Below are 13,129 nucleotides of genomic sequence, written 5' to 3'. Positions count from 1 at the left end.
AATCTCAACTCTATTCTATCTCTCTCCCTCGCGTAGCTGTTTAGGAGTCCTCCTTACAACCCAATCCTTGCGATCAGTTTCCTCTTCTTGTAAGCCACGGCAGGGCTGTTCTGCCTCGTTCAATATAAACCAACCCGGCTCCTCATCGAGGAGTAGGAACGCTTCCAAATCTAACAATGCAAGCATCCAGAAACAAATACTATTAATCAAGAAAAGAAAAAAACCACGCCTCATGAACACGTATGAGCTGGTGAGGCCAATCAACCCGCTGGTGACCGCTTTCATGCCCAACAATCTTTGTCTGAAGTTCAACAACCAATTAGCTCGTCAATTATTGAAGGAGTGCGTTCTAGTTTCTGCCGAGGAATCCTTCAAACACCTTTGTTGTAGTAAAAAGTGCGAAACCACCTCCACAATCAGAATGCTTCTTAATAGTCATATTACATTATTGCACATCAATAAGTAGAGTAATTATATCGGTTGAATTCCTTGACAATCTGTAAGGTTATATTATAAGGTTTACAATCATACAACCGTTGAACAAAATTACATGCATATATAAAACTATATAAAATTACATGCATATATAAGTATTACATCAATCTTCTTTCTTGCATTTATTTATACTCACAAACTAGCTCCATCCCAATGAGCAAGCTAGCTTGTAGACCCAGATATATATTAGGGGGCCAATCATGCATCACACGTACAAGTGGCCGTGGTTGGCCTGCAGCTTGCCACATCAGCACGCGCCACTGCGGAATCCCACGCTCCCGCTGCCGACGTCGTACAAAACCTCGTAGGTCTGCTGCTGCACGTTGCCGATGAATCCGATGGAGCCGTGGCCGCCAGGGGAGGCCGTGAAAGCCAGGCAGCCGTCCAGCATGATGGACGCCGGCTCGAGCTCCAAGGTGGCACCGCCTGCGAACACTAGGGACACCTTGGGGACATTGACCTCGGGGAAGCGGGTCAAGTCATAGCACGTGTCAAGGTTGCGTACGGGATCCGCAAGCGGGCCATACGCCGTCATGGCGCTCCTGAACGCTGCCCGCAGCGCTGCGTATGCCGACGGTGGCAGCTGCGTGACGACCGCCCCTGAGTCCATCACCGCACCACCGGCGAACGTAGCCGGCGGCACGTCGAGCCGCCTCCCGGCCACGGTGATTGCCTCCAGGCGGACGATGTAGAACGTCGGAGCGTGTTGGTTCTTGATCAGAGGCGTGCTCGTGAACTGCGACGAGTTCCCCACCGGCCCGCCCAGCGAGAGGAATCCATCGGAGCTCGGGTGCGGGACGCAGTAGGAGAAGGCGTTGCCGAAGGTCTCCGCGGTCTGCGCAAGGAGGGACCCAGCGCCGCCGCCGAGGGCCAGGACGCCGGCGGTCTGGTCACTGAAGGTGCCCCTCACGGCGTGGCTGCACCCGAACCGGAAGCCCTTGACCGCGATGGTGGGCGACAAGGTCAGCGTGTCGGTGACGTATGTCCCGGCGGTGGCCCTGCCGTCGCCGTAGTCGAGGATGTACTTGCATTGGTCGGAGCCGGCGGAGCAGCCACTGCTGTGGCTGCTACCGAGCTCCGTGCAGGCAGGGGAGCCGCAGGGGATAGGTGCGTACGTGCTGGAGTTGGCGGGGTCGTAGAGTTGGTCCTTCTGGAGGTGACACTGCGGGGCGGGGCACGGGAGGCACTGCACCCACGGAATGTCGCTGCTCGTGTCCACCACCACCGTTTGGCTCACCTTGGAGTACAAGTGTTCGCTGGTCCTTTCCATTGTCGTGGAGCTTGTCCCGCCGCTGCCCCCCAGCGTGCTTTTCGCAGTCATACTGCTGTCGATGTTGCTAGTTTTGGCTTCACGGGAGTGGATGACCGGCAGGCCATCGCCGGCCCTGCCGCCGGAGAGCTTCCTCCGGATTGAGCTGGTGCGTAGCTGGTCCCACAGGAGCATGCCGTCGACGACCGTAGTCGCCGCCGCCGACGAGCATGGGCCGTGCGGGCGGTTCATCGGTACCCACCTGACACCGTCGCCGGACGGCATTGTCACTGTTTGTCGACAGACGAAGGCGACAGGTTAACACGCATGCATATCCATCAATGAGCTCAATATTAAGCTAGCTACTATATGACGTACTTCCTCCGTTCGGAATTACTTGTCGCAGGAATGGATGTATCGGGAATTACTTATCGCAGGAATGGATGTATCTAGACATATTTCGAATACATCTATTTCTGCGACAAATAATTCCGAACGGAGCGAGTATGTACTAAATAACGTATGCATATGCATGCATGCAGTACCCTTAGATACTCACCCTTGTGTCCGGAGCAGACGGCGCCTTCTGCGATATGCTTTAGGGAGCTTGTTTTCACTGTCATGAAGTTGAGGAGCTGATGATGGTCACCCACACAAGAACCTACAGACAAGCTGACAAGAAGAAGCAATAGCAGCGGCATAGCGGAAATCGTCATGATTGTCGTGCTACTACGTGTGGCCTGGGATAGATCGATGGCCGCTTATGACTTGTGTTGGTCCTCCGCTCTCTAATCTCTCTCTATATATAGGAAAACTACGTACGCATGGACGGACCAAGCGGTAGCCATGCATGCACTGTTATACTACTATAAACTACTTCCTTCAACAAACAAAGGGCACGAATCACGTACCATTTCTTTTCTTTTCTTTTCTTTTCTGTTCTTTCTTAAGGAAGCTACCTTGCTAAAATGTTTTTCTAGGGGAAGCTAGCTAGAATTTTGGTACATGTACATTCGCCATGGAAATCAATTCATATGTATACATTTACACTTTTCTGTGGGAAAAATTGATATTTACATGTAGAACCATGGATGATGGAAATAAATACATTTAAATCTGCCTCTGCTGCTCCAGTTTTATTCCCTGCACCATCTGGAAGCACAAGGGGCTGTCGGTTTTCTCGACATTCCAAATCCCAGGAACGAGTGAATGTCCATGTAAAGTCCGCACTTCGAGCTATGAACACATACTCGATAAAGCTATTACCGTTTTCTGCAGGCCACTGATTAATTGGTCCATATGTTTATTTTGCTCAACACTACGAAATAACATAGAAATATATTGTTGAACATATACTAACCCTGAGTGACATCCAAAGTATAGAGCATATCTGTGTTAATCTAGCTCTAAATATAGAATTGACGTGCAAGTTCCATGCGAAGCCTAACATACGTAAAGAAAGCCTAAAGTAGTAGGCTAGCTAGCTGGGTTCTTCGGCTTCATGTATGAAATATCAATAAACTATTAACATTAGTTCCAGGAACAAAGAAACAGGGTCCCATCAGAGATACTACTGGCAATTCCTTGGCCTGTAAGAAAAGAACATTCGTAGAGAGATAAAAGAAGGAAAAATATCCATGATTTACAACCTTTTCTTTTCCTTTCCATGCTTTTAAATTGATTTGTGGGACGCATCGCAGCAGGTCATGTGTGGCCAATTGCATGAACCTTAGTCAATCTTGTTCAATCATGCATGCTTAATTGCATATCTTTCGGCTTTTGCATCATCTTTAATAGGGCACATTGGTTAGGTGAAAATGTTCCCAAAAATATGAGAACATCGACCCAACATCACAAATATGTCTACCTGGGAAAGAGAGGGTGTGGCGGTGATGACACGGAAGAATGTTTTTGAGGATATTTTTCTAGATTCTTCCCAATAGTACAATAGTTGCATGTGATTTCTTTGCTAGTGGAAAGTCACCAAATGCCATCGAACTGAATGCAGGGCACAGGTTTACGACGGTTCGGGCCCCCTTGCGTGGGTAGTAGCCATACTCCTTCCTTCCTTCATATATTAGATGGCACGTTCTGTGATTGGCGTAGAGACCAACTGCAGCCCGAAAGTTACTACTTGAAACATAAAATGAAAGCTAAGTGAACTAATTGAAAAGACCAAGCGCAGCGACCAGAACAAAAGACCAACTGCAGTGGACTATTTTTGTTGATTCTTCACAACAGTACAACAGTCACACATCGAATGAGCCCAGATGGAAGTGGTTCTGTCGGCTGTCTCTGTTGAGGAGCTTGACCAACTTGTGGCCGAGAGGACCATGCCGGCAGATCTGGCGCGCCGAGTGCCCGACGGCGAGGTCCTGTGGACCCCGGCCGCCGGCTAGCACGTGCTCCATAAATGATCACTACATAACGTAATGCATAGAAGAAGGCAAGATTAAGGTCTACTACATTCGCACCGATGATCAGCTAGTGAACATTCAAACCAAGACTTTGCATTGTTAATAGTTCTTGAAGATGTGAAGAAGGATTATCGTGCAAGCTGTGAAGCGACCACGTTGTGTTTAGAGGGTGATGTTGGAGTTAAACACAATTTATATGTAGCCGAGTAGGATTAGTACTAGACACCGATTTAGTTTGATACTTTTTTTTTGCTGGGACCAATTTAGTTTGATTCTGCCTAGAGACTAGCAGCTACATATACTCCCATGTTAGCCCTCATGTAAACTTTCTACCGTGAGTCGAAGCAATAGAAAGAAAAACACGAATTACATGTTCCTATGGCTATCTAAATCGATTCGAGTGCTCGTGTACGCACGTGTTGCTGTCCGGCTTGAAGTACTAGTTCACGTCCAGCGAAAGATTGATTAGGGATCGGGAAGTTAGCATTGTACTGCTGTGCCTCTCGGTGTAAAAGGTATTTTCCCGGGATCACACTAGTCTGCTTCATTCATCATCGTCGTCATAGTTCATCATCGCTGTTATCAGAAAGCACTTGCCGTCACGTCAGGACTAGTCCAACAAAGAAAAAACACTTAGAGCCTTCCAAAAAAGAAGAGTACAACTTTAAGAACCATATTCTAGACAGTGACGAACTACCTTTCTTCTTGAAAAATGTAATAGACCCTTCTTGCTTATATATCAGATTATGCCCGATTGCTAAACTATGATGTTCTGTATATTTTCAGCGGCTGTGGAAACAAATCCGTGGGAGGTAATGTTTTACAGCTATACTAAATTAATGCCCAGGCGTTCAGAAATTGAATGTAAACCAAGCTTGATTGAACAAAATATAAATAAGTGTAATCATATTCTTACTTGTCTAGAAAGCGGTTTTAGTCGACAGTGTTATTATCCTCTTGTGGTTCATGTGTTTAGTTCCCTCAAACACTAGTAATATTTTCTTCCACAAATACTAACCGTGACTGATAACCCTAACCCTGTGAATCACAGAATCAAAGACACGTCAATCTCTAAATCCTGTAAAAGGACATGTCCCCATGTTCGTAGTAGCATGCTTCTGGCGTACGCGATAAACCAATAAAGCTTGATACAATATCCTTGTCTCTATGTGTGTGTGGCAAACATATTGGTAGAATCCTGATAAGAGAACTAACAGTTCTAACATCGATGGGATGGTTGATGATTTCTGCAGGTTAATTGACAGCTCAAAATCTATCAAATGAAAACATGAATAAATCTGTTAGATGAAGATCCAATGGTTAAAATCACTTTCATCGAATTACAAAGTCATATGCACTCAATTCACGCCAATATCATACAAAGAAATGCCACGTCCACTTTATTTCGCTTTATCATCCTATTCCATGATGAGTCTAATTTAATAAAAAGCTGATATTGGGCTAACCTTTTAGAGCTAAGGAAAAACTCGCACAGCCTTCCAACAAAGAATACAAATTTCAGAATCACATTCTAGACAGGGATGGACGGCCTCCTGCATGCAAAAAGTAATTTACCCGGTTATGCGCGATTTCCGAACTATGATGTTCTACATATTTTAAGAGTTTGCTAAAAGTAAATTAATGTTGTAAGTGTTTAGAACTTGAACGTAAAAATGTTGGATGTAAAAAAGTAAGGCAAGTAATCAAATACTCAGTTTTCTAGAAAGCCGTTATATAATCGACAAAGTTATTACCGTTTCCTGTGGGCCACTGATTTCTTGGTCCATGTGTTTATTTTGCTCAACCCTAGGAAATAACATATAAATATTTTGTGGAACAAATACTAACCGTGAGTGACATCCAAAGTATAGAGCATCTATGTGCTAATCTATCTCTAAATGTAGAATTGAGGCGCAAGTTTCATGCAAAGACTAAGATACGTAAAGAAAGCCTAAAGTAGTAAGCTAGGTAGCTAGGTTCTTCTGCTTCATGTATAAAATGTCAATAAGCTATTAACGTTAGTACCAGGAACAAAGAAACATGGCCCCATCAGAGATACTACTGGCAATCCCATCAGGGCCTTTAAGAATAGAACATTCGAAGAGAGATAAAAGAAGGAAAAATATCGATGATTTACAACCTTTTCTTTTCTTTTCCATGCTTTCAAATTGATTTGTGGTACGCATCGCAGCAGATCATGTGTGGCCAATTGCAAGAAGCTTATTCAATCTTGTTCAATCATGCATGCATAATTGCATATCTTTCAGCCTTTGCGTGATCTGTAATAGGGCACATTATAGTGAGGTGTACAAGTGTGCTAGAGCTCAAGAGATGAAAATGTTCCCACAAATATATGACAATATCGACCAAACATCAAAGATATGTTTACCCGAGAAAAGGAGGGTGCGGCGGCGACGACGCACACTACACCACGAAGAAATATTATGGCAATCAACTGCCGGCAAAGGTTAAGAAACCAGGTCAGTTATACTGCCAGGAAAGCTTTAACTGCCGGGAATTATTTTATAGGGCGTGACAGGAGAATGTTGTTCAAGATATTTTGTAGATTCTTTGCAGCAGTATAATAGCACACATGATTTTTTTCGGTGGTGGAAAGTCACCACATGCCATCAAATGAACATAGGGCACAAGTTTACCACGGTTCAGGCCCCATTGTGTGGGTAGTAGCCATATACCTTCCGTCATTCATATATTAGATGACCCTCGGCGCCAATCGGCGTCAGAGCCCTCTTTAGTTCATTGCATAGTTCTTCCACTGGACTGCGCCGAATGCCTTCCGTGGGCGCGTTGCATGGGCCGGGTGCGTTGCATGGGGTGCATGCCAGCGGGCCAACCGTTGTGGAGCAGATGCCGACGCCCTCCCTTGCTGAAAGCCAGACACTAAGGCCTCGTTTGGTTGCAGCATGAGCATTCCCAGGGCAGCAAAACCCCAACGGGGGGATTTCCCTGGTAGGTGGGATTCCTCCTACCACCATGGGGGATATTTCCTTTGCCATTTGGTAACAGGTGGATGGGGAAAAACTGAATCGTTCTAGCATCTGAATCACATAGTAGATAATTTTTTTATTAATAAACATTAGAAAACAGGCCAATTCCACATGTAATTCCCAAAAAAGTCTAAACAAAAACCACAAAATAATTCTGCAAAATGCATAGGAATGTCCAGGACATTACGAATAATTCCAGAATTTGAAAATAATCAGAGGAAATCAATGAACTTGCAAATTGATAAATAATAATATATTGAGAATATCATCTCGACACACTTTTGAGAAAATCATCTAGAGGTGCATTTCTTAGGAAGTTAATACAGAAATCTTCCTCCTCTCATGTTATCATTACAAATAAGAACATCATTATTCAACAGGTTCTGAGTTTTAGAACAATGAGGCCAACGCCAATATGAACAAATAGATTTCAGGTACTAGAAACACGATAGTTGCGTGCTTGTCCTGGACCTTTACCCCAGTACCAAAAGTGCTAAATTATCAAAAACCATGTCCAGGACAACCACACTTCTGAAGATGCAAGTTGTAAGGGAATGTTGAGGATATCTCATCTTCCTCTACTCCACGTCAGCTGAGAACCGCAGCTCCACGCCAACTAAATTATAAGTATTTTTTTTTGGAAGTCAGCAACTGTTTCAGAATACAACAGTTTAGTAAATCATTCAATACCAGAACACAGTTTCATTGCACTGTTTTCAAGCATAAATAGATCAGCAAGAGATGGCAAGACTAGTGAAAAGGCTCACCATTTTGACTAGTACTCGACCAATACGCTTGATTCTATGTTGCATTTGAGAACAGTACATGACCATGGTTTATCCTATCTGAGCCCTTCTCTACTGGATGGAAAGAAAGGCACACATACAACTGTAGAAGGTTAATCGAGCATAGAAAAATGCAATTGGTTTATCCTATCACTGATCCACCTACCAGCTCGCTTATCCTTTTCAGATAAGAACTGTGAATAGATTGATGTAAGTTAACAAATAAAGCATTATTGGGCAGACATTTTCAGACTATAGGCAAGGTAGTTTTTCTTCATTGCAGAAGTAAAAGGTATATACTGTATAAAAATAAAGACAAAGAAAAAAGTATGTGTAATACATGCAGCAATAACATTGGCTGCAACAGCCTTAAAAACACATGGGCTAGAAAACGAGCCTTGGAAGATTAAATCATGAAGGCTCACTTGTGCTAATTTTAGTTAGGGAAAAACCCTTCACTCCACCAAACAGGATTACATAGTCTAGAAGTAGTTCGTTTCTTTGCAAAGATAAGACTATCTCGCAACACGAAGAATGACATAGTGTCACTTATCAGATTCAGACAAACCACAAATCATTATCAAGCAATGTTATTTTTAATCTGGACAGTCATTCCATATTTGCCAAAATAAATAAATTATGTACATCATGTATATTTTGAGCTTAAACTATAATTTCAGTGTAACAAATTTCATATGTATATACTAAAGCAAGAGACAATAATGATTACTATTTTGAGCTTAGACAATCATTGCAACAGATTCAGTAACAAATTGTCCTCCTCTGGTATTAACGCAGAGCAACATTAAAACAATCATTCATAGTTTGGGTCATAAGAATTTGGATTTTATACTCTACTAGCTAAACACAGATGCAAGATCCAGTAGTAGCTAAGGAATCAAGAGTCGAAAGAACAAACCAAACACCGTCCATCTGCATATACCAAAATAAGAATCACTTAGCAGATTATTCACATCTAGTCTTAACATAAAGTAACATTACAATAGCATAAGAATTGGATGAGGAATTTCTAGTGTACTAGCAAATATCAATTGACAGGGATTTAAACCAAACAAGGTATGAAGGTATTTCCCCTGGATGGCACATATGTGTCTTGGATGGAGCTGCTGGACACGCATCCTGTTTTTTTGTACAAAGTTGACTCAGGCCAAGAACCCGCCATCCGTAGATACTGATGCCCATACTTCAGATCTAATTGCTGAAATCAATTGCTACGAGGAAACATTGATGATACCCATTACTACAAATTGATCCCCTTCAATGCACCAATCTACATCAATCAGTTGTAGTCCAAGTTAAATTACTGCCCATATCCAAATGCTAGAATACTCACAGTAGGACCAAGCCTCAAAGCACAAACAAAGCAGGAGGATTTTTCAGTAATCCATCAGAAACAACGGCTTAAACTAAATAAATAGCAGCTACAAAAAAAGAGGTAAAGCTTGATTTTGAAGCAGTAGTATACAGATCTACTACCAATTAAAAGGAGGCGGTTTGCGCTCACTCGAGATTGCTGATGGTGGGCTTTAAGATGGCCGGTGCTCATGTTCTTGGATCTGGAACCCAACAAGTTCAAGCATCAGTTCATGCACCCTGAGTGCACGGATTGGAGAACAAAATATGAGGTGGAAGAGGAGGGGGTAACCTTAGTCGAAGTAGGTGTCTGCCGCTGCCGCCGCTGCCGCCGTCGCCGTTGCTAGATGGGTCAGCAGCTTCGAGGCGGAGGGTGATCCGGGGAAGGAGGAGGGTGACGGCCGTGGCCCATTGCCGCCGCTAACACTGGAGGAGCGGAGCGTGGATGCTGAGCACCGGGCGGAGGAGGTCGAGGGACGTCACTTCGGTCGCCGGCGGAAAAGCTCGGATGCGGAGGAGGATCTTGGTCGACGACGCTTGTCGGTCGCGAGAGAGCGAGCTGAGTCGAGGGTTTTCTCCCTGACCTATCGACACCGGGCGATCTATCCCCGGGATGGGCCGCGGAAAGGCCAGAGGTCTTTCCCCTCCGCGTGTCACCAAATGGCGCCGTCCACTCCCCTGGGCCAACTCAGCCCATGGTTCTCCCACCCAGGGAAATAACGGGGATCCCCCCGGGATCCCGCGAAACCAAACGAGGCCTAATGGTGCTCCCCACATGAACGAGTCTCGGGGAGGCTGGTCCCATGCTATCCCCGCGAAAGGACATGGTGCGCCCCGACAAATCGCTCCCCTGCGCTGGGCTGCCCCACATCCTATCCTTAGGCCAACTTCACCGCGCGACCCCAAACGGACGTCCGTTTTGTCCTGTTTTTGTCCCTTTGGGTAGGGATTTGGGATCGTGTCCGGGCCTGTCCTGGGATGCGGTGGCCGTGCGCCCACCGCGCGGACGCATCCTTTTGCCCCATCCTGTCCGCGTCTATTTTTAAAAAGGGACGTTTCAAATGCCAAGCCCCAGTTCACGACCCCAGTTCATCACGTCGGCAACAAAGCCAACGGCCTACACGACCATCGCCGGCAACACAGCCAACCTCCAAAATGAATAGTTGTCCTCGCCGGCAACACAGCCAGCGGCCGGCAACACAGCCGGCCTCCAAAGTGAATGTTTTTTTGCCGGCACACTGCCAGCGGCCCAGCGGGCGGGCGGCACCCATGCCAGCCTCCAAAAAGAACGGCCACGCCGATCGGACGACCTAGTTCAGGCCTTCGGCGTCGAGCATCTCCTTCTGCTTGGCCTCGAACCAGGCCCTCGTCTTGTCGCTCATCTTCGACAAGTCAACGCTCATGATCGCAAGGGCCACCTCCTTTGCTTTGGTGGCGGCATTGGTGGCCTCGATGTCGAGCTGCCTCTGCCTGGCCTTGACGTTGTCGGCCTCGATGTCGAGCTGCCTTTGCCGGGCGGCCTCTTCCATGTCGAGCTGCCTTTGTCGGGCCGCCTCCTCCATGTCTATCTTCCTCTTCTTGGCCGCCTCCTCCATCTCAAGCTTCTGTCTTTGGAGATCTAGGTATTGCTTCATTTGCTCGTCCTTGCTTTGCCGCTTCTTCTCGTCCCTCACATCCTTATGTGACATCATGCCATGAAAAGTCTCATGCGAGGCCATGGTTGAGGCGTCACGTATGTCGTCCACCTTGGAGTTGGTCTTGCCCCTCGGCCTCTTCAACGCCTCGCCATCCCCACCTCCGGCGAACTTGGTCGTTTTCTTGCCTCTCTTCCTTTGAAGTTCACGGTATTGATCCTTGAACTTAGGGAAATTGTTGATGAGCGTCCAACAATGCGTAAGAGTGAATGGCTTGTCATTGTGCTGGGCCTTGAATGCCTCCAAAGATTGAAATGCCTACACCACATGATCAACAACAAGTGAACATGCAAACATATACACGGCCGAAGTATCATGGCCATAGCAAGGAAAGGGCTAGAAAGAGAAGAGCATACCATGTCCCCAACGCCGAGACCACTCACGGGCCGTGCTTCAACGCTCTCAAATGCAGCACAATACTTGTTGCACTCTTGTTGGATGAACAACCATCTTTTTTGAATCGAACCGATGCCACGGTTGCTTGTAATTTGGTAGGGCTCAAACATCTTCCTTTCATGGAATGTTTTGTGGACTCTCGTCCAAAAAACAATGCCCTTTTGTTGCGCGTCGGTCCTTGGATCTTGGCTAATATCCATCCAACATTGACAAATCAACTTGTCCTCATCTTGTGTATATGAACCAGTGCGAATGCTCTTCCGCTTCTTTTGTGCTTCCGCTCTTTGGGTGAGCTCGTCTATGAACAATGGAGCGCCACTAATATCAACATCATTGGCTTCATCTTCACCTTCACCTTCAACATAGATGTCGTCGTCTTCATGCCACGAATCACCATGGTCGTAGTCAGCATGGTCGTAGGCCTCCTCATCGGGCACGTACTGGGCACGGCCATCCTGACTTTGGGTCTCCTCGGGGTCGTAGGCACGGCCATGCCCACCCTGGAAGATCACGTCCTCCATGTACTGGTTGTAGAAGGGGTTGTCCACCGTCGGCGTTGAGGTTGGCATTCCGTCAAACAACACGCGGGGGGCCGGCATGGTGCCTGTGAACGGTGCACGCGCCTGCTTTCTTTGCATCTCGACAGATGGCCGCCCGCCGCTGCTGGACCCAGGCGTGACGTTGAGGTCGATGACGGCCGCGGGGCGTGGTGTGGACGGCGCGAACAAGCCCACGTCCGGCGACGCCGAGAAACGGGTCTGGCCGTCGTGCCTGGGCGGAGGAAAGCCGGGCGACATGGGTGCGGCGCGCGACGTCGGCGACTGGCAGTGCGTAGGCCGAGCGACCGACGAGCCTGTGCTCGCCGGGCTGACGGCCGCTGCATGGAACCCCGCCGGACGGCCCATGCCAAGCATGAGGATGGCGTGCGTTTTGTTTTCGAGGTCCTCCTTCTCGTTGGCAGAGGCCTTGCGCCGCGTGGCCTCCAGCTCCTCGCGCTGGGCGGTGAACTTGGCCGCGACGGCATTGATCTTGACGGCCACTCTCCGTTCCCTCCTCTTCGCCGATTCCGCGTCCAACTTGGCGATCTCCTCCGGCGTGCACTCTGACCGCGGCTTCCTTGGCGCCTTCTTCTTCACCTTTGCGGTCGGGTCGACGGCCAGGCCGCCGGAACTCGGCGGGGCGTCAGCCATGGACGGGGGAGAGAGGGGGCGGCGGGAGGGACGTGGGAGGATTTGGGGGAAATGGTGCCAAATGGGCGTGGGGAGGGGGGGTTGGTTTCTCCCACCGACAGGCGGGCCAGGGGAGGTCAAGCGCGCGCGTCCCGCCCGTCCGCGCGTTGTCCGTTTCACCCCAAAACCGGCGCAACTTTGGGCCTGGGATGGGTCGAAAGCGAACACAAAGCGGACAAAAGTCCGTTTGTGCCCGCGCGCTGGGTCGTCTCGTTTGTCCCTTTTACCCCAAACGAACGGGGGCGGACAGGATAGGGTCGCGCGGTGGAGTTGGCCTTACCAGGTGACAACACATGATCGCTGTGGCCATCCTGAAGTTCCAGTTGCACAGAACCCACGAGAAGCCCCTGTGTCGGTTTGTCATTGGCTGGGAGAGCCGCGCCTTGGGATGCACCATCGCACTCTTCGACGGACATGCGCACGACCATTGACCCACCGTTGGGTTAGGTCCATCTAGGCAACGTAACTGATGGTGGGGTCTT

General features: G+C 47.7%; 1 protein-coding gene across 1 annotated transcript; it reads right to left on the bottom strand.

Moving 5' to 3' along the window:
* Positions 1-485: 485 nt before the first annotated feature.
* Positions 486-2,503, bottom strand: LOC147957377 (aspartyl protease family protein At5g10770-like). Its single transcript, XM_087537040.1, has 2 exons — positions 2,304-2,503; positions 486-2,034 (listed from the first exon to the last, which is right to left on the bottom strand). Exons 1-2 carry the CDS (start codon positions 2,458-2,460, stop codon positions 743-745), a joined length of 1,449 nt encoding a protein of 482 aa, XP_087393166.1. The 5' UTR covers positions 2,461-2,503; the 3' UTR covers positions 486-742.
* Between the last annotated feature and the right edge of the window lie 10,626 nt (positions 2,504-13,129).

This window comes from Triticum urartu, chromosome 7A, assembly GCF_056163025.1.
Source record: "Triticum urartu cultivar PI428250 chromosome 7A, HENAU_Tu73, whole genome shotgun sequence".
In the NCBI taxonomy this organism is placed as follows: domain Eukaryota; kingdom Viridiplantae; phylum Streptophyta; class Magnoliopsida; order Poales; family Poaceae; genus Triticum; species Triticum urartu.
This window is presented reverse-complemented; position numbering and strand designations above follow the sequence as displayed.

Excerpts from the sequence above, each read along its gene's own strand:
- LOC147957377 (XM_087537040.1), bottom strand. The coding sequence starts at position 2,460 with ATGACGATTTCCGCTATGCCGCTGCTATTGCTTCTTCTTGTCAGCTTG. Across the intron at positions 2,035-2,303 it reads CGTCTGCTCCGGACACAAGG|TGACAATGCCGTCCGGCGAC; the intron begins GTGAGTATCTAA and ends GTCGACAAACAG.